This window comes from Silene latifolia, chromosome 2 (assembly GCF_048544455.1).
Source record: "Silene latifolia isolate original U9 population chromosome 2, ASM4854445v1, whole genome shotgun sequence".
Taxonomy (NCBI): Eukaryota; Viridiplantae; Streptophyta; class Magnoliopsida; order Caryophyllales; family Caryophyllaceae; genus Silene; species Silene latifolia.
This window is the reverse complement of record NC_133527.1, coordinates 83881885-83904876: the sequence shown is the minus strand read 5'-3', so window position 1 is coordinate 83904876 and position 22992 is coordinate 83881885. Positions and strand designations below refer to the sequence as shown.

Below are 22992 nucleotides of genomic sequence, written 5' to 3'. Positions count from 1 at the left end.
CGAGATCCGGCGATCATGAACCAATTAGACCTTGTGTTTATGGAATCCTACCTCAATATTCAAGGAAAAAGTTTGTACCAATTCAATGCACCTCTAGTGTTACTCGAGAAATGGGCAAAGTTTAGGAATGGTGATGATGACGGGATGAAACACATTGTGAATGGAGGACTCATTACTAGGCTTGCAAGACATTTCATTCTGAGGTTCAATGAGAATAATGAGTATGCTCCACTTTCGGGAAACACGAGGATAAATGAAGACCTTATTCTCATTCATCATCATTGGATAACCCTTGAGGGGGTTGAAAAGCGCATCAAGTGGATAACGAATGGAAGTGATCCGATTTATCTTCCAATGAACGGCCTACCACGGATTTCCCCGAGAAGAGGACCTTTGTCTACAATACCATCTTACCTCATCCCTCCAAACCCAACCCAACCAAGACAAGCACCACCACCTCCAAATAAACAACAACAACAAGAGCAACAATCCCAAGATGAGAAGATCAAAGTGCCTCCCTACCCATTTCCTTATCAACCGTACAACCATCCCAACCCCTTCATCCTTCATCGTGACGACTTTGTCACGGGAATTCTACAAGATTTGCACTTCCGCCAATACGAAACCAACGTGGACAATTACTATGCACTCTATCCTCAATACCACGATATGGTTCAAAAGGGAAAAATTAGTGAGGAGGGAGCATTTCCCTCATGGGCTCAAATGGATTTACTCTTCCCCAATTCGAAGAGGGCAAACGAAGGGGCAAACGGGAGACAAGAGGAGGGGAGCAACCATTCTTACGGAGGGGACACGGTGGAGCTTGGAAGTGAAGATGACGAGTTCATGGACCCGAATATGAGTGATGCATCAAAGGAAATATGGGATAGCGATCTAGAAGGAGATGATGCCGATCTCTAGAGGATTACTTCATAGCTAGGAGGAGCGGGCAAGAGGCACCCACCTAAGTTTAAGTGAAGTTTCCTCATCTCCTCTCTTTAATTTTCAAAGTTTCATGAAAAGAAGTTTGTGTTTTGTTAACTTGTTTTTTTTATTAATCTTGATCATTGTTGGAGTAGTCCTAGCACCATAGAGGACTAACACCTCGGCCCCATTGAGGTGTTCTCATTTTATTGTTCCCACTTTTAAAAATCCAAAATGACAAGTTTAGTTTCATGCATTGCATAGTGCGTGCATGAACTACACCCAACCTTAGGACATTAGCAATAATGTCTAACTCGGTTTGGGGAAGTACATACATACACAACGGGAGGTAATCTAAATTATCCTCTCCGTCATAAACAAAAACCATGCATCATGTAGTGTAGATTAGTGTAGCTTGGATTTAGTGTAGAAATCATGCATCATGTTTGCATAATTTCCCATCATTTTGGCCATTGAGGACAATGCCCATATTAGTGTGGGGATGGGAATTCTAATCTAACTTTTATTCAAAAAACCAAAAAAAATGAAAAATTTCGAAAAAAAATACCATAAAAATCTGAAAATTGAAAAACCAAAAACATGTTATTTTCCTTTGTAGTGTAGTCAAGTATATATTATTGTATATATTGTGTTTGTTCTATCCTTGTTCACATTGATCGACTACGCCACATCCGAGACATGAGGATATTGAAGACCGCATCGTATGATCTTTCCAATCTCCTTTTTCCTCTTTATGTTAATGACTATGTGGCTTTATTTTGATTGATGCGGTATAACAATGTGAACTTAGGACTTGCATTTAGTTTATATGTCATATTAGTTGGTAGAATCACTAATGATTATTCATTATATCCCCTCGTTCTTTATTGTTCATATATGATGCATGATTAATATGTTTAATTAAGTGTTTGTTACTTGCATTTCGACATATTGTGGCTGGGAGAACCTTGATTTGCTCCCCACTGATTGTGGCGTTCATGTTTACATGAATGACAGGTGGTGAAGATGCTTACGTGGGGAAGACGTGTGGGCTAGCGAGAACTAAACCCTTGGACCTTAGTTTGCTAATTAGAAACGCTTTATTTGTTTATTCATGAGATATCTTTTCCCCGCCTTCTAGACATGGGTTGTAATAACCTAAATTTGTCTATTATTGTTTTTGTTTCATTTCGTTTTTGGCACCCGCGTTTTGATCTTTATCAGATAACAAATTTTTTTAAAATTTTTTTACAAATTCCGCTTTAATTTATTAGTTATATTTTCCGCTTAATCGCGGGGTGTCACACGTAGTCAAGAGTACCTTGTGGTGTGATAACTCCTTGGCTACCATTTATTACAAGGTGACCTTTGAAGTCATGCAACCGTTCTTTAAATTTTATCATCATGTTTTGCCAACAAAAAGGGAATGTGCACAAACATCTCCAATTTGAGTTCAAGGACCAAAGTGAAAGTCAAAAGGTTTGCAAAAATTGCATCAATGAAAAGAGGAGCAAAAATAGACTCATATGCTTCAATATAAGTACCCTTGTTACAAAATGGGGTTACTTTGAAAATGTTCAAAAAGAATGCAAAATCGAAAAGAATTGGGAAGTATCAAAATGGGAAACATAAAAAATGGCAAGAAATGTTCTCAAAAGACAAATGCCACAAGAAATTGGGGGGAAACACAAATCAAAAGCAAACTACCATTGTGAAACTCAAACCATATTGATCCCTTTTATCCATTGATCTCATTTTTGTTGCGTGGTGGAGTGGGGACGATCCTTCTTCTTGTCTAGGCAAGAGGAGGAATTCTGTGATCCAACAGTGTTTCTAACACCATAGGGAGACTACTCTTGACGAAATCACTTAGCAATTGTGGACGAAAGTAATCTAGTTTGACACAACTTGGAGGTGATTTGTTGGTATCCTTTTAGACTTAGTAACTTGGAGAAATATTATCTACAATGGAATGTTTACCCTTTGATTGCTTCCCCTTTAGATGATTTCCGCCACTTAGATAAGGAATGTGGCTATTCTTTTTGTAGATGCATACCTTACTTGATCTTGTGTGCTTAAATATTAGGATGCATCACCATTTTGGCAAGCCCCACCTTGCCTTGCAAGCAGGCATCTTACCTCATAGGTGTCTTGTTGTGAGTTGAAGGGGCGGAGTGAGACCTGTTATTTGTCCCACATCGGCTAGTAGTTTTAATAAGGGTCATAGTTTTAGTCACCTCTTTACTCGGGACGAGCAAAGGTTCGGTTTAGGGATATTTGATGTGACTCATATTTGCACACTTTTAGTCCCCGAACTAGCCTCGTTCCTATGCTTTCTTGCATGTATCAGGGTCGTTTCTTATCTTTAGATTCACATTTTGCATATTCTTTGAGGTTTTGTGTCCTTGGTAGGAGAGGATTGCTAACCTTGCATTTATGGAGCAATTTGGAGCTAAATGGATCGCATCTAACGACCAAGCAACAAGGAGGAGACAATACTAAAGGCCTAAGTAGATAGAACAAGTATAATGGGCAATGATGAAGACCCCCACGATCCCTCAATGATCCCCACGGATCTTGAGGCAGTCAAAGAAGAGGAAACTATGCTGATCTATGATCCGGGCGTCCCGGGAGCAGCCTAAGCGGCCCGAGGCTCAGACCGGGCATCCCAAGAACAACTCGGGCGTCTCAAAGCTCAGACCAAGCATCTCACACTCAGGCCGGGCGGTTCCCTATGCAGTATGAGCGTCTATTGAAGGAAGGTCGTGTGACTCCCTAAAGACTTGGAAGGCGTTAATCTTCTTCTTAGGGACTTAATCGTCATTTAAGCCCTTAGTTACCCTAATACTTGTACTTAGTATAAATACCCCATTGTATTAGGGGATTAATCATCAAGTTAATTTACCAATTCTTAATCTAGTTTAGTAGGTCTTATTAGTATTAATCAAGTTGTAATTACACAATTTAATATTAATCAAATCTTAATCTCTCTTCAATCTTTCAAGTGTTCTTAGATTTAGTTGTGTAATTTGAAGACTATTTAGGGTTTACTGAACACTTGACAACTCTTAATCATTTATCATATTTTCTTCTATTATTCTATGCTTATTAATTAGATCATCCTTAAGTTGGTATAATCTCTTTTACCCTTTTGCTTAATTATTATTTATTGTTTTACTCATTCACCATGTTTAACCTTGTTAGTATGATTGACACCCTTATTAGCATATTTACCATGACCATGAGTGAGTAGTCTTCTAGCTAGGGTTAATGGGGGATTAGGGGAACTAATAATGGGGGTAGATCCATGCTTAATTTAATATGTTTTCAAAAGATTGCTTGTTGGTTGTAGTTTCAACTTATGCACATGTTATGCTTGATGAATTGCTTGATTGAAAACCTAGCATGAATCTCTTATCCATTCAACAAAACTTGTAAGATATAAACTAACTCAAGGCTTGTTGGACCATGCATATACTTGAATAGGAAGAAACTAATTCGACTTGTAGTTGTTGTAAAGTCTTGACCGACTCGGCTACGGGACCCAAATCTTCCTAGGAATTGTAAGACATAAACTAACTTGATTCCACTACAGCAATAATTTGCTTGTAACTATATAAACTTTTTTGTATGATCTTCACCATGATTCCCCTATAAACCCATGACACCCTAGTGTCTTAATGAATTGTGTACAAACCTTAATCGTTTACTTGCTTTGTTTTGCTTTGATTTCTTTACATTTCATTGTCAAGTAGTTTAGTTTGCAAACCTTAATCTCAACCCAAATTGTGACACCCTAAAACATAACCCTCTACAACCGATAAATCAATACAATACTCGTCCCTTAGGATCCGACCTTTACTTGCCACTCTACTAAGAGTAGTTAGTTGAGATTATAAATATTGGTTTGATTGGTTAGCTTGGAAGAAAATGTTTAGACCGAATCACAAAACCGAACCCGACATCAAATATCATAAACTGAATTATGATTATTCAAGTCTCGTTCTTCATATTAGCATAAAAGCGGTCTAAACGACCGTTCTAACAAAGACGGGTTCAAATACCATTTTACAAACCATTTCATAAACGTTTTCAACAACCAAGAGACACCCCTTTGTGTCATCTGCTGCCTCGCGCCTAAACAAGCTTACTGATTTCCAGTTTTCAAACCATGACAGGTCCCTATGCTTCGCCTAAAGGCTCGCGCCTCAATAGCATGTCTGATGCAGGTCCTGCTTCCTTTCCAGCACTTATCTTGGATGATCCCGAGTTCGGTTAACCCGAATACAGGACGGATCAGATTGACGATGTCCGCATTTTACCCTGTATTTGAAAAAGCCTTTCTAAGACAAATGGATCACGTTATGCACCATAAACCTAACTCTATAAATGGATGTTTAATTTCCGTCTTGCATGAAAATCAACAATAAATCCAAATCGATATCAATTACTTGATATTTGGATAAACAACCGACATAGTAAGCTCACATGTTAGGTTTAAACTTGTGGATGCGCATTCATGCATTTACCCGTTTTATCAACTTTTGCATTCAACCATCCAAGATCGATCAGTAGAGGCCGCTACCGCGGGCGGGATTGGGTGTCCAATAAAAGGGCTTCCCAATACGTACCTTCACCTCTTACTCAGAAACTTTGGATAGTATACGACCTTATACAGGGCAAACGAGAGTCATTCTAGAGATAGGATGCTAAAGAGGGATGACTCCTTATCTTTAGTACCTATGTCAAACACCACTTTTTGGCTTGGTTGACCTAGGTATAAAGTGGATTCGAACAGTTTCCAAGCATCGCACAATTTCTTGGTGGCGACTCCGATCATCTTTAACATCGTTTCGAGACACTTGTCGAGACGAAACCGACCGATCTAAAACGATCCGATCGAAAGCATTTCATACGGCCCGAGCGTGGCTTTCCGACTGCTTCACGTCCACGGATTGGCTTGGCGTTTAGGTGGTCCATGTCCACATATGTGTTGTGTTTTTGAAGTGGAATAATTATGATGGTGAGGCATAGATTATGTATTTATATAAATTGGTAGGTGAAGGTGGAAGGTTCTAGGAAGTTGCCTTTAATATTAAACTAATGAAAATATCTTAGTACATATATAACACCCACACCACTTACCACCTCCTCTTCACCACTCGGTCCACCCTTGTTCACCGTGGCCTAAACCAACCGTGTTCTTACATGGCCTAAACCAACTATTATTTATTCAAATCTTATAAATTATTAATTATTAATTAAAAATGCGGAGTATTACAATTTTCTTGACCAGGTATGGCCCGGCCCAATTTGGATTGAATTTCCCCCTCGGGTTGACAGTTAACGGTGCTCGAACCGACTTGGGGTCCAAGTCGCCTTCTTTGATGTTTCTGGGTTTGACTTTTTTGTTGAATGCCTGTTGAATACGTCGTTGGTATAGTTGGACATTGTGCAAGGCACTGAGTCGTCGTTCATCGAGTAGGGTGAGTTTCTCGAACCTTCAACGGGTCCATTCCGCCTCAGAGACTTGACTTTCTAGTTTGATGAGTAGAGATGGGACTTCCAACTCCACTGGTTGTACTGCCTCCATATCGTATGCTAGGTAGAAGGGTGTTGCTCTTGTTGGTGTTTGAATGGAGGTTCGGTATCCCTAGTGTACGAATGGGAGTTTGCTCGGCCAATCGCGGTAATTATCCTCCATCTTTTTGATGATGTTGACGAGTGTTTTGTTTGATGCCTCCACCGCTCCATTCTTTTGGGGACGATAGGGGGATGAACGGAAGGTACTAGACCCCTAATTAGGCACCTCTAATTAGTTACTAAATTAGTTGTTCAATTAGTTTTAATGATCTAGTTACATGCAAACTGATAAAATGACTAAAAAATAAGAAATCCTTACATAATATTAAGGAAAAATGGGTACAATAAGAAGGACTCCTTCCTCTTGTTGATCTTGAGTTAAATATATTGGATGAACCACCTTAAACCAAATCAACAACCTAGGTGATCTCCTCTTGATAGCACCCAAGATATCACCCAAAAATTCTACTAATTTTAACTAGATATTATGCAGAATATTAGCTTGAAATAATCTTACAAATTATTATTAGTATAATAATAATTTATGTTTTATTATTTTATGTGAGTTTTGGATGAGTTATATGTGTAAAATAAGAAGAGAAAAATGAAGAACCACTTATTGTTCTTAGTAGACCAAAACCGGCCAACTAGTGAGAGGCCAATTTTTCTCTTTTTATGTTTCTAACCCTTTAAATTATTAAGTTGTGGGGGGTATAGATAGAAGGTGAAATGTAAACAAATGAAGAACATTTGTTATTGGGACTTGCGAAACCACATGTGATTACTATCATCATCAAAAGTGGGGGTACATGTGTAATTATCGGGTCCATTTCGACTTCCGATATTTCTCCCACAAATGCTTATAAGTCGTATATTTAATTATCATATATAATTAAATAATAATTTAATTATTCAACACTTAAATAATATAAATTAAAAAATAATGTTAACCCAATTTTAATTATTATTATTAGACCATTTTATAAATATAAAATGTGTCCTATAAAATTCTATTAGCTAATTTTACAACCTCTTGTAAATTTAATTAGCTAATTATCTCCGCCACAAACTTAATAAACTCATCGTATTAACACCAATACTTTATCAGTAAATAATACTAATTTAGTCAATTAACTATTTTTTTTTTTTTGAAAACCCCAAAACGGGATTAGAATTGCATATATGAAAACTCAGAACTACACGGAATTCTACCTTCCCACATCTTTCCGCCTATAACTGAGTTCGAAAGATGAGCTAAATCGTGAGCGATCTTAGTGTCCTTACGACCTAAAAAGTGCCAAATGATAAAATCAAAATTATTGCATACATTTCGAATTTCATCAATAACCAAAAAAAGAAAGCTCCGTCCCTGTAGGCCTTCTCGAAGAATGTCGATAACGGATTTGCAATCGCTCTCCACCACAATCCGTTTAACTCCTCTCCTCGCTGCTTCCTTTACACCTTCAAGAATAGCTTCGGCCTCTGCTTCATCTGCTTCCGCCATACCACGTCTCCTTTCCATCACCGTCCACTGCACGCCCTCCTCATGGTCCCAGCACACGACACCCAAACCTACACCCCATCCCTCCTTGAACCCCGCATCACACATAACACGCACCCAACCCTCCTCCAAACTACTATCCGCCCTCTCCCTTCTTGTCCTCCTACTCCCCTCACCCTCCTTGTCTTGTCCTCCCCTTCCACTCCCCATCGTCCCTCTGTTCCTCCCAGCTACCCCTGCCTCCATCTCCATTAAAAGCTCCTCCACCCTCCTCCTCGTCTTCTCTATATTCGTCAACTTCCCGTTAAAACCAAACCATTTCTAGCCTCCCAAATTGCCCAACAAGCCGTCATAAACTTCCCTCGCTCCTCGACCCCCATCTCCCTCCATAAGTCCTCCACCCACTCCCTCACCCTCTCATGCCCCACTTCCTTCTTTGGCTCCACCCCCAACCCATCCCAAATCCCTCCCACCCAACCACAACCCTTGACGAGATGGAGACAAGTCTCCACCTCAGCCAAACAAACGGGACAAATAGCGTCGAAGACTTGGATGCGTCTTGCAATATTACTTTTTGTGGGGATCGCTTCATTGCAAAGCTGCCAAAAGAAGACCTTGACCCGAGGCAACACATCCGCACTCCATATCCCCTTCCATACCCATTTACTCCGAGTAAAGTCGGATGGCCCTTGATCAAAACCCTCCTCATTCATAAGAGCATGATACGCAGAGCGAACCGAGTACATTCCATCTTTTTCAAATTTCCAACACCAAATATCCTCCACGTTTCCGCCACACAACCGCATATTAAGAATCTCCTCCTGTTCGAAAGGTAAAAAGAGGGACCGCACCTTATGCGTTATCCACGAGTTACCATCAGCAGCAATAAGATCAGCAACCATTAGGTCCACACCCCCCGGCACTCTAGAAGAAAGCATATAACCCGAATTTGAGTGTCGAATCCAAGGGTCACCCCAAATTTTGGTACCCATCCCGTTCCATATACGCCGCAAAGCTTCCTTCTTCAAAACCTCCTTGGCTTCCCATATCCCTTTCCGTGTGTAGCTGGGATTATATCCTAAGCTCCCCTTCATATACGACCTTCCTTTGTAATATTTCGCCCTAAGCAGCCGAGCAAGAAGCGAGTCAGTTTCCGTCAATAGTCTCCATGCTTGCTTTCTGAGCATTGCCAAGTTAAATTTGTGGAAATCTCGAAAACCCAAACCTCCTAGCTATTTCGACCTACTTAGCTTTTGCCAAGCACCCCATGAAATTTTACGCTTTCCATTTTCCGACCCCCACCAAAACCTTGAGACCAACGATCGCAATTCCTCACAAAAATCACTAGGGAGTTTGAAGACACTCATTGCATAGGTAGAGATTGATTGGGCAACGACCTTTATCAAGACTTCTCTACCGGCCTTCGAAAGTAACATCCCTCGCCACCCTTGTAATTTCTTGCTATGTTTGTCCCGTAATAAGCTCGTAAGGGTCTGTTTCGAATGGCCCAAAACAGTGGGTAAACCCAAATACTTGCCCGGATTATCGACCACACGCACCCCCAACTCGTTAGCCAACTGACCCTTTCTCAACGTCCCCTTACTTCGGCTGAAAGACGCCGTGGTTTTATCAAAATTTACCTGTTGACCGGACGCCATCTCATACGCTGTCAATATCCCCTTTATTGCCCGTACTTCACCCAAATTTGCTTTGAAAAAGAAGAGACTATCATCAGCGAACAAGAGGTGGGAAATGATAGGGGCTTCGTGCGAAATCTTAATACCATGTATCGTCCTATTTTCGACAGCTCTCCGCATTAAACTCGAAAGCACCTCAGCACATAAGATAAAGAGATATGGGGACAAAGGATCCCCTTGGCGTAGTCCCCTCTTCGGTCGAAATTCTCTCGTGGGTTTGCCAATAATAAGGACAGCGAAGGAGACCGTCTGAACACACATCATCACTCTATTTATCCACCGAGCATCAAACCCCATTCGCTGCAAGACCCGTTCCAAAAAACCCCATTCCACCCTATCATAAGCTTTTGCCATGTCAAGTTTAAGAGCCATATGTCCCTCCACCCAGCGTGTATTCTTCATATGATGGAAAATTTCAAAGGCAATAAGAATATTATCCGTAATTAATCTCCCCGGGGTAAAAGCGCTTTGGTTCTCCGAGACCACCTCTCCAAGGAAGATTTTCAATCTATTCGCCAGGACTTTTGACACGAGCATATACACAACATTACAGAGGCTAATAGGCCGGAACTCAGACATCTTATCCGGACTCTTTACCTTAGGTATAAGAACAATAAAAGTTTTATTCATACCTGATGGGAACGCCCCACCCCTCAAGATTCCTAGCACCGTCTTGATAACAGCCGGGCCAACAATGTGCCAATAAGTCTGATAAAACAATCCGCTCATGCCATCAGGACCCGGTGCTTTATCCAGATGCATTTGTTCCAAAGCCCTCATAACTTCGTCCTCGGTATAATCAGCTCGCAGCACACCGTTCATAGCCTCTGTAACCCTCCCATCCACCCCATCCATAACCGCCTCAAAATCACTTGGCTCCCCAGATTGAAACAAATTTTCAAAATATCCGCACGCCACTGCTTCAATCTGCTCAGCTCCCATACGGCATACACCCCCGTCATCAATCAATTTCAGAATAGTATTCTTTTGCTTGCGTTGTGACGCTTTTCGGTGAAAATATTTTGTGTTCTTATCCCCTTCCTGTAACCAAATAGCCCTCGACCGCTGCCTCCAAAAAATTTCTTCTTGTTTAAGCAAATTCGAAATTTCCTTTACCAGCTCCTTTCGTTCCTTTAGCAGCGCCGGTGACCTCGCGCCCTCATTAAGAATACCGATTCTCCTTCTTTTCCTATGAATGTCACGCATTACCTTGCCAATACTAACACCTTTCCACGCCATTAACTCATCCCCACACCTTTTCAGTTTATCCATAATCTCGCCCTCTCCCCCGCCCCATGCCAAACGAATCGTATCCTCACACTCCTCTTCACCAATCCACAGCTGCTCGAACCGAAAAAAGCTTCTTCCCCTGCCTGCCATCACTTCGTCTCTCCAGCCATAGCTTGATAGGTGAATGGTCGGACCATTCCCTAACCAAGTGTTCAACCCGCGCATAAGGAAACAATTCAAACCACCCCTCATTTCCCATAGCCCTATCAAGCCTACATTGCCTATTCGCCTCATTAGCTTGCCCATTATCAAAAGTAAATTCATATCCTTCAAACACCACATCCCTCAGCCCACAGTCATTTACCGCTTCCCTGAAATTGTTCATTTGCCATTGAGCTTGAGTTCCACCCTTCATTTCAGTCGCGTATAGAATTTCGTTGAAATCCCCTACACAAACCCACGGTCCATCATACTCGTCTTTCAAAATTCTCAAAAGTTGCCACGAAAGATGTCTATCACTCACAACCGGCCACCCATAAAAACCCGTAACCCTCCACATCTTATTGTTCCATGACACGTCCATATCAATATGATGGATCGATGCTGACCTCAGCTGACATCCTACCTCTTTCTTCCACATAAATGGAAGACCCCCCGATCTCCCCGTACTATCCACCTCAAAGCCCTCATAATCTTTCAAGCACGCCCTAACTCTCCCAAATTCCATACTGCTAAGTCTCGTCTCGCAAAGGAATACTATAGTAGGGGCTTCCCTCCTCAGGAGGTTTCGTAAACCGCCTACTACATCGGGGATGCCCAAGCCCCGGCAGTTAAGGCTCAAAAGACTCATAATGCCCGGCGGGGCTGAGTTATCTCAGCCTCCGCCTCAGGTGAACTGACACCCATGATAGATTTAAGCTTCTTCCCACTCACCATATCCCCCTGCTCCCCCTCTACTTGTTCTCTTTTGCCCAGATTGGTAATCAAATCCCGTGTCTCCCCCTTCTCCCTCTCACGCCCAATTCGAACCCATGACCCTCCACGTTTCTCCACCCCCGCTGCATCAGCCTTACTCCTTTCAGATGTATGATCACACCCTTCTCCCCCAACAGCCTCCACGTCCTCCACCCCACGCTCATCACCCCTCCCTTTAGTCTTAACAAGCTCCTGCTCTCGCCTCTCCAACCCAATCTCCTTTTCCATCTCATTCCTATCCTCTCCCTGCACCCCCGCATGTTCACCACCCCTAACATCCTCACTCGGTTTGAAAGGCCTGCCTCCTCCCTTCCCTTTCACCACAATTTTTTGGAGTTTGTCAATAAGATGTTGCACTGCCTCCTCTTCCCTCCGCTGATGTTCATTCTCCATTTTCGCACTTAAAGACCTTCCTCTCCCCTTCGAAGCATCTGCCACTGTATTAACAGGCTTCCATGGCGAGGCTCTGAGCTCCTCACCAAACTGCAATTCTCCCTCCTCAAATGGCCCCTCCTCGCAATCCTTCTCTCCATGTCCTAACCTTCCACAACCATAGCAAAATATAGGAAGTCGCTCGTATTTTACTTTGAATTCAATCAGGTTACCCTTGGCAATTCGAACACCCACATACTTCTTAAGAGGTTTCCTAACATCATGAACAATCCTCAATCTAACTGCTCTATCGATCTCGGGTGATGACGAATCCTCCCCACTCACAAACTGCCCTAACTGCGCCCCGAAATGCCGAAGATTCGCCTCAATGGTTCTGCCCTTTATTGGAAGATCATACACCCTAGTCCACAAAGGAACATGGTACAGAGGTGTCTCGGTCAGTTTCCCTTCACCATTTGGTTCATTAAAACACCATATGAACTTATCGAAATGCCACGGTTGTCCGTCAATAATCTTAGATTTATCCTTCTCATTTTCAAATTTGAAGATAAAAACTTTTTCTTTAGCATCAAGGACATTTGCAACAATCATACCTTTCCTTTGCCAAAGACTTGTTATGGTGTCGATCGCCGCTTTGACATTGATGGCCTTCAAAGTCCATACGCGCCCTATAAGAATGAATATCTCTTTCTCCTGTCCTCGCTGTTCACCCACATCCCACACATACTCCTGATTACAGACTATCGCTTTGTTTTTTTGTGCCCTATTTTCCATAAATGACAATAAGGAAAACCCTAACAACAAGACGATAAAAGAGATATTAAGACGAAAAATAAGCGAAATCCCTGCACAAAAGTGAGGGAGAAGCCTCGAAAAGAACGAGATCTCAGGAACTCAGTCCAGTAGAAACCCTCATAGAAACCCTAGAGAGAATCGTGGTTTTTTTGATTTGGGTGTTTCTTGTTTGTTCCCTCTGTGCTCTCTTAGTCAATTAACTATTAATTACTAAATTTTTATCTCATTTAATCACATTATTAAGATATAATATTTATTACTCAATTATCACATAATATGGTAATGAATATACTTTAAAACTCACTTGACTAACCATTAGTCAATATATATATATATGTATATATATGTATATATATGTATATATATGTATATATACATATATATACATATATATCTATATATATATATCTATATATATATATACATATATATATACATATATATATACATATATATATATATATATATATATACATATATTTCAAGGAACTAATTATCCAAATAATTTGATTTCCATTTGGGCTCCATCCTATAGGTGTGACCTCGAGGGATCAACTGATCACCGCCGTCATACGACAGTAACGTCAAACTCTAGTCAGCCGAGCGTTACCTATTTAAGTTAATCAATTGACAAATAAAATATTATGTCCCTAATACTCCTTTCACGAGATTTATTATGCAGACGCACTATTAAGGAGGACACTACTCCAACAATCTTCCACTTGTCCGACACAAGTGTGTGCTACCAATTCTCTTATCCGTTAAATCTCCCATTTAATGCAAAATTTCTTTCAGGTCATTCTTGCACGTTATCATATAGTGGTTTCCTCGATCAGGAGAATGACTGTTTGACCGGATAATACACAATAGATCTCATCCGAGCGTGGCTACGCATTTCCAGTCACCTCTTCTCGAGTGGCCATGAGATAATAAACCCTGACGAGGGTGGACAATCTTGTTGACCTATTTTCTTCGTTCAATACAGATCATAATGACCAAGTAAATGTCCTTCAGCCTCCTTTTACGGTGCGACCTAGGACAAAAACCAATGCTACCGGAAAACCGTACCAACCCTGACAAATTGTCGCAAGTCTAAAAAATTGACTCGAAGGAATAAATAGAAATCCTTGCCACAACCAGGCAACATGAGGATTCTATGAATGGTCACTGTCCAACAGATCGTCTCAACAATCTGCCTATGTAATCGACCAGTCATCTTTATGACCTTATGGTGGTTGAACACACCATCAATCGACTTACAATCTAGTCACTCTGAGACGTCACCTCATTTAGTAACTAGGCACCAAAATACAATGTTAATCCAGTTCACTTTAATAGAATTCAACATTGTCAATACATTCTATTTGGATAAAACAAAGTATATAAATTCAGATAAAACAGAAAAACTAGAGTTTATACACTATAAAAACTCAAACGATGAATATGATTATCATATATGAAATAATTAATACAATATCTAATTATTACATATCTTATAATCTACGATAATTCAGGCATTCACCTTAATCCCATAAAAGCTATATGACCATCATGCTTAACCTGCGATAAAGGCTTGGTTAAAGGATCTGGAATATTTGCATCTGTTCCAACCTTACAAATCGCTATTTCCTTCCTTTAAATATAATCTCTAATTACATGAAATTTTCTTTGTACATGTCTAGACTTATTACTAGACTTGGCCTCTTTTGCTTGGAAAATTGCCCCACTGTTATCACAATAAATAGTGATAGGATCTTCAGCTGTCGGAACTACCCTTAGTCCTTCCAAAAATTACCGAATCCACACAACTTCATTTGCAGCTTCAGATGCTGCAATATACTCAGCTTCCGTTGTAGAATCCGCAATGATCGACTCTTTAAAACTTCTCCAGCAAACTGCTCCTCCATTGATCATAAAGACAAAACCAGCTTGGGATTTCATATCATCCCTATCTGTTTGGAAAATAGCATCCGTGTAATCTTTTACACGTAACTCGGTATCTCCTCCAAACATTAAGAATGAATCTTTACTCCTTCTGAAGTACTTAAGAATATTCTTAACGGCTATCCAGTGACTCTCACCTGGATTATTTTGATAACGACTCATCATACTTAAAGAAAATGAGACATTGCAACGGGTACAAGTCATAGCATACATGATCGATCCAACAGCGGAATCATAAGGAATCAATTTCATGCGTTCAATATCCTCAGGCTTAGTAGGACACCGTGACTTACTCAAAGTAATCCCACTACCTATCGGCAGAAATCCTCTCTTAGAGTTTTTCATATTGAACCGATCAATAATCTTATCTATATAATCCTCTTCACTCAATTCTAATATTCTTTTAGATCTATCTCTATAGATCCGGATACCCAATATGCGCTGAGCTTCTCCCAAATCTTTCATTTGGAAGTGTTTTCCCAACCATTCCTTTACTGAAGTAAGTAAACGTACATCATTCCCAGTGAGTAGTATGTTATCTACATACAACACAAGGAATACTACCTTGCTCCCACTAAACTTCATGTATAAACACGGCTCCTGAACACTTCGAGTGAAACCATTCTGTTTAATAACTTGATCGAAAATATGGTTCCAACTCCTTGATGCCTGCTTAAGACCATAAATGGATCTCTTAAGCTTGCACACTTTGTTAGGATTTTTAGGATCCACTAAAACCTTCAGGTTGTGTCATATACACTTCCTCTTCTAGAAACCCATTCAAGAAGGCGGTCTTGACATCCATTTGCCAGATTTCAAAATCATGAAATGCAGCAATCACTAACATAATCCTAATGGATCGAAGCATTGCAACTGGTGCAAAAGTCTCGTCATAGTGTAAGCCATGAACTTCACTAAAACCTTTTGCCACCAATCGTGCTTTGTAGACATCTTTATGTCTATCCATGCCAACCTTAGTCTTAAAGATCCGTTTACACTGAAGAGCACTAACATCTTCAGGTACATCTACCATGTCCCATACCTGATTGTCGAACATGGAATATATTTCGGATCGCATGGCCTGAAGCCATTTTTTTGAGTTCTTACTAGATATAACCTCCTTGTAGGTTACAGGCTCGTCACTTTCTTAAAGCAACACATCATAATCATCATCCACTTCGATAACTTCTAGATATCTATCAGGCTGGTGACTAATTCTATCTGATCTCCTAGGTTCCGAAGGAATTACAACTGAATTAGATGCCGAAGGAACATCTTCTTGTGTCATCTCCTCAGTTTGTGGCTCTTGAACTTTAGAAAGTTCAAATTTTCTCCCACTGTCTTCTAGAAATAAAATCCTTTTCTAGAAAGACAGCATCTCGAGACACAAACACTTTGCCCTCTTTAAGGTGATAGAAATAATAACCACGAGTTTCTTTTGGACAACCCACAAAGAAACACTTGTCGTATCGGGGAGCTAATTTATCGTCAGACTTTCTTTTGACTTAAGCTTCGCAACCCCATACATGAAGAAACAATAAGTTAGGGACCTTCCCTTTCCATATTTCATATGAAGTTTACTCGGCTGCTTTAGTCGGACTTCGATTTAGTGAGAATATAGCAGACAAAAGCGCGAAACCCCGAAATGGGCCAGGTAATTCAGTTTGACTCATCATGGATCGAACCATATCTAATAAAGTTTGATACCTCCGTTCAGCCACCCCATTCAACTGCGGCATGCCTGGGGGAATTAACTGTCAAACTATTCCATAGCTTTTCAAGTGATTATCAAAGTCATAACTTAGATATTCCCCTTGACGATCTGATCGTAAGCTTTTGATCTTTCTTTAAAGTTGATTCTTTACTTCACTTTGAAACTTCTTGAATTTATCAAAAGCTTCACTTTTATGTCCGATTCTGTAGAAATAGCCATATCTACTAAAATCATCAGTAAAAGTGATGAAGTATTCATAACCACCTCTAGCTGTGATTGTCATTGGTCCACATACATCGGTATGTATAAGACCCAACAACTCACTCGCTCGTGTAACTTTTCCAGAAAAAGGAGTACGAATCGTCATTTTGCCAAGTAAACAAAATTCTCATATTCCATAAGATTCAAAATCAAATGGCTTGAGAACTCCTATGGACACAAGTCTCTTTATACGCTTCTCGTTTATATGATCTAAACGACAGCGCCAGAGAAAAGATTGATCACAATCACCTGTTTTGATCCTTTTATTTTCTATATGATAAACATCTTTAGTTAGACCTAAAATGTATATTCAACCAATTGCTATGGCTTGACCATAAGCCAAATCATCATATGAAAAGCTGAGACAATTGTTTCTAATCACAAATGTGAAACCTTCCGTGTCTAACACAGAAATGGAAATTATATTCTTGCTTAGAGTCGGTACATAATAACAATTATTTAAGTATAACTCTTGGCCTGATGTTAATTTTATTACATATGTTCGTACAGAAACCGCGGCTACTCTAGCTCCATTTCCCATACGTAGGTCAATGTCACCTTTATCTAATCGTTGTACGTTAACTAACCCTTGCAAGTGATTACAAAGGTGTGAACCACATCCAGTATCAAATGCCCATGTCGTGGTACTAGCATAATTTATGTCTATCATATAAAGATTGGAGGAAAAAGAGCTCGTTAGCGTCATACGTTCAGCTACTTTATCGTCCAAATGTTCAGGGTATTTTCTCTTGAACCTCTCTTATCTTTAACACTTAAAGCTAAGATTTCTTTCCCAAAACTCCCACTAAATTGTGCATTATTCTCTTCGTAAGAGGATTTATCAACGTTTGTTGCACAATTATAAGATTTCGTAGAATGAGTTTCAACTAAATTTTGCATTGTTTCTTCTATTCCAATGTCTTTATGGAGGTTTGTCTCCCAATTATGATAAATATTATTTTCCAAGGAAACACTTCCCAAGGACATACGTAGTTGAGAATTTTGAGAAGTGGATTGATTGTCGATAATTATTATTGCGCGATGATATACTACAAAACGGAAAAAAGGAAATATTAACATTCATCGTATAAAATTACTCGAGAAACAATTTCAACAGAGTTTAAAGAAATTAACATTTATCTCTCACCTAAATTATATAAATGATTCCGAGATCCGTCTCTAGATAAATCTCGGCCCAGTGATGCCAGAAATACGAGAACTAAATAAATTTGGTGTGTCAACTCCTTGACTGATTCTACTCCTAGAACTCTCGGTCGATAGATTTCAAGTAAATCCATCTCGTAGCCCTGAAATACAAGATTGGGCCCGGTCAAGCCAGACATACCAACCTTGCAATTCCGTTGAGTCCAACCATTTTTTACGTATAATAACGATTATTACTTAATATAAGAGATTTTGTCAATTTAGCATCTATCTGATGATGAGTGTCATTAGGGCTCTCAATCAAACACATTTATATTTCTCAACAAACAACTAGTTAGTGGTTAAGTCGAGGTCGATCCACGGGACGGTGTACTTTAGATTCTAAGTCTATCTATCTCAATTTATGCTAGTGTCAAAATTGATTTGAGTTGGAGTTAGTGAGTCTAAACTGATAGAAGCGATAAAGTAAAACAAGCAATCAATTAAGAGATGTAAACAATTGATTAGAGACACTAGTATGTCATGGGATCATAGGGGATTCATGGGAGTTAATCATACAAACATGCTCTCATTTATATAGCAAGCATTTATTATTGTGATGGGATCGAGTTGGTGTATAAGCTTACAATCCCTAAGAAGGTTTGCGTCCCAGAGCCGAATCGATTAGATTGTATAACACCTACAAGTCGACTTAGTCCTTCCTATTCAACTATATGCATGGCCTAATGAGGCTCGAGTTGGTGTATAAGCTTACAAGCCTCATTGAAGAGGTAGGTGATGGGTAGAAAATGCAAGGATTCATAGGCTCGCATTTCATCAAACATAACATGTGCATAGGTTGAAATCACAACAAGCAAGCAAATTAACAATGAAAACATATTAGATTAAGCATGGATCAATCCTCATGTTGGTTTCCCCTAATTCCCCATTAATCATAGCTAAAAGACTACTCACTCATTATCATAGGAAACATGTCATTAATGGTGCCAATCATCACAACAAGTATAAACATGATGAGAGAATGAGGAAATAAACAATAAAGAGTAAAGAGTAAAGAGATTATACCAAACTTAAGATGATCCACATAATAAAGCAAAGAATAATAGAAGCAAACTTGATTGATTCATGAAGAGTTGTCAATTCTCCAATAATAACCCAATAATCTTCAATTACCCAATAACAATAAAGCTTGAACAATAATTAAGGAAAGATTAATGTGTGATTTTGTGGAATGGTTGAGATTAATCTATTCTAATTTACTCCTAATCTAATCTAAGGAAGGTTTGCCTCCTCCTAGAGGGCTTTTTTCTCTTGATTATTACAAATGGAGTATATATAGTGGTACATCATTAGGTTAAACAAGGGTAGATTAGTAAATAGCATTGCTAAGTGTTGAGTAGAGAAATGCAAGTCCCAGAGGAAATGCGCATATCACGTTGCTAGTCCTAACACGATCCGCTCGGATCAGCTGGGAGCACGGCCAGTCTGTGAAGGGATCCGCTCTGGCAAAGGTAGGAGACGCTCGGATTAAGAGTCAATGATCCGCTCGTCTCGTTGTCGGGCCGCTCGAATCTGGTCTTTGCAACCCGCTCGTTTTGTGTGCAGGACGCTCAGATTTCAGCACAGTCTTCTATCCTCTTGCTTCAAGGCCTATGATCTATGTATACTCTTTATTTTTACTTCGTCGATCATCCTTCTTGCCTCCTCTTCATACTAGTCCATCTAGAGTCATCAATAAGATTCCGAATATGCAAGAGAGACGGGAATTCCGCCTCATTATCTTCTTTCTTATAAGACATATAAAGTGCACTAGGAAAGCAAAATAGGAGGAAATTGACGGATAAAATGGCCATGAAATGCTATATTAGTATGCAAAATGGGTTCAATTAGGGGCTAAATTTGCGCAATTGAGAGTCACATCAAACATCCCCAAACCGAACCTTTACTCGTCCCGAGTAAAGAGGTGACTAGAACTAGACCTTTATTTAAACTATCCTAATAATATAACCGATGTGTGACAATTAGCGGGTCTCACTCTGCCCCTTCAAGTTACAATAAGACATCCATGAGGTAAGATGCCTTCTTGCAAGGCAAGGTGGGGCTTGCCAAAATGGCGATACATCCAAGCATTAAGCACTCAAAACACATAATGGATGCATCTACAAATGAATAGCCACTTTCCTTATCTAAGTGGCGGAAATCATCTACAAGGGAAGCAATTTAAGGGTACACATTCCATCTAGATATTGTTTCTCTAAGCTACTAAGTCTAAGAGGATACCAACAAATCACCTCCAAGTTGTGTCAAACTAGGGTACTTTTATCCTCAATCGCTAAATGCTTTTGTCAAGATTAGTCTCCTTATGGTGTTAGAAACCGTGTAGGATCGCGGAATTCCCCCTCTTGCCTAGACAAGAAGAAGGGTCATCCCCTCTCCACCATGCAGAAAAAATGAGATCAATGGATAAAAGGGATCAATACACTTTGAGTTTCACAATGGTAGTTTGCTTTTGATTTGTTTTTCCCCCCAAATTGTGGCATTTGACTTTTTGAGAACATTTCTTTGCCATTTTTTTTTGATGATTGGCATTTTGATACTTGGCAATATTTCAATTTTTGCATTTTTGAACATTTTTCAAAGTAACCCCATTTGTAATAAGGGTACTTTTATTAAAGCATAGGAGTCTATTTTTACTCCTCTTTTCATTGATGCAATTTGCAAACTTTTTGATTTTGATTTTGGTACTTGAACTCAATTTGATTATTTTGTGCCCATTCCCTTTTTGTTTGCAAAATATGATGATAGAAGTTTAAGAACGGTTGCATGACTTCAAAGGTCACCTTGGAATAAACGGTAGCCAAGGAGTTATCACACCATAAGGTACTCTTGACTAGGCCTTAGTCCATGGGTCAAAACATACTAGTGTGACACATCCTAGGGTATCTTGAGGGTATTCTAGCAAACAAAGTTTCAAGTAGAAAAATTATCTACAAGGGCCTTATATACACTTGTCAAGTTTCCTAAATAGGCATTTTCACAAAATTTTCTACCATGCAAACTACATGCCATGATGCAACTAAAATATATACAACCTAATGCATATGCTTCTATCAACTAGTATGTCATGTAATCTAAATGCAACTACTAACAACACATAGATACACAACCCGCAACAACAAAATACACCACATCCTCCTTGACATGTAAGCCCATCCTCCTCATATGAATAATGAAAATAAATGGAAGGGAAATAGAGATTAGAGCGATCATACCAAGCGGTCTTCACATTCCCTTAACAATGCCTCAAATATAGTGTTGTATCTATGTGAGAAGAGAACAAAAACACAAGTATATACAATTCTACACTACTAAATTAAAGAACATGTTTTGGTTTTTGTAATTTTCAAATTTTTATGGATTTTGTTTTTATGAAATTAAAAGACATATATTTGGGATTTTTCGAAATTTTTTAATTTTTACGTATTTTGGAATATAAATTCCCATCCCCCACTTTATTTTGACATTGTCCTCAATGTACATGTAGGAGTAGGAATGAAAAAGAAAGTACATGTTTTTTGGATTTTTGAATTTATGGAAATGAAGTACAAGAGCAATGATATGATATGAATGAATTAACGCTCTAACTAAATGCAATTCTATATGACATATATAACAAATAAATGCAATTAATCTACACTAGATGATGCATGATATATATAGATGCTTGGGTCACCTATGATCAAACCTCCCCAAACCGATTTATGCACTATTTATAGTGTAGAAATGAATAGGTTTGGTCATTTGTGAATGCAACTAATTATATAAAATATATCACAATGCAAACTAATTTATTTATGTTACAATGCAAGTATACTATATGAACTAACTAATGCAATATGGAATATAATACAAATGCGACTAAATGCAAGATAATTGAAAATGCGATACAACTATACATGAGAGAAAGGAAACGAAAGAGTATCATACAATTGGAGGTGGTGTGGTAAACACCTCTTGCCCTTTCACTCGTCATCATCATCATCATTGCGGTATCCACGCCCGCTAGAACCTCCTTGGTCATACCCTCCTCCTTGGCCAACGAATCCTCCACCTTGGCCACCAAAGTTCCCGTCTTGGTTCCCTTGATTGGGGAATAAAAGGTGCGGTTGAGCCCAAGATGGGCGAGCGCCTGTAGGATTGATATACCCTTGTTGAGCCATGTTGTAGTAGGAGGGGTATTGAGCCAAGTAGTTTTCAACCCTCCCATCGTAAACTCCATGATTGACACGTTGCATAAGCTCAATTAAATCATTCATGTTTGGAGCTCTTGGATCTTGGGGAGCGAAAGGCACATGTTGTGTGGGGTAGGGCGGAATGGGTACATATGATTGTGGTGCATTAACCCGTTCCGGCAACTCACGAGGTTGACGAGGTGCCTCTTCTCTTTGTGGTGGGTTGGGATAAATCTCAATGGGGAGGAGTTAGTTCAGTGTAGGTGAGTACCGACTCAATCGTGGCTCGGTAGGTGGTACGTTCAACCCCATGAGGACAATTGAAGCGCATCCCTTTATAAACCACTCCACACTTCCGGCTTGATTGTAAGTGCACCACCGGTGGTGGTTTAATAAAGCATCTTCGTTAATCAAAGTGCTCCCTCGGAGCTTCTCATAGGCCCCATGAAGGTTAAACCCGGGGCAAAGATCATTTGCCAACATTGTGATTAGGCCTCCCATCACAAATGACTTAATGTTAGAATTCCCTTGAGTATAATCAAATAGCCTTGTAAGAATCTCAAGAGGCGTGTTGAAATT

The 22992-nt window shown here is 39.7% G+C and overlaps 2 protein-coding genes across 2 annotated transcripts; both read right to left on the bottom strand.

Moving 5' to 3' along the window:
* Window positions 1–7675: 7675 nt before the first annotated feature.
* LOC141641023 (uncharacterized) lies at window positions 7676–8260 on the bottom strand. Its single transcript, XM_074449700.1, has one exon. The coding sequence runs from the start codon at window positions 8258–8260 to the stop codon at window positions 7676–7678; it is 585 nt and encodes a 194-aa protein (XP_074305801.1).
* A 2772-nt stretch (window positions 8261–11032) lies between these two features.
* Window positions 11033–11662, bottom strand: LOC141641022 (uncharacterized). The gene has a single exon (XM_074449699.1). The coding sequence runs from the start codon at window positions 11660–11662 to the stop codon at window positions 11033–11035; it is 630 nt and encodes a 209-aa protein (XP_074305800.1).
* Window positions 11663–22992: the final 11330 nt, after the last annotated feature.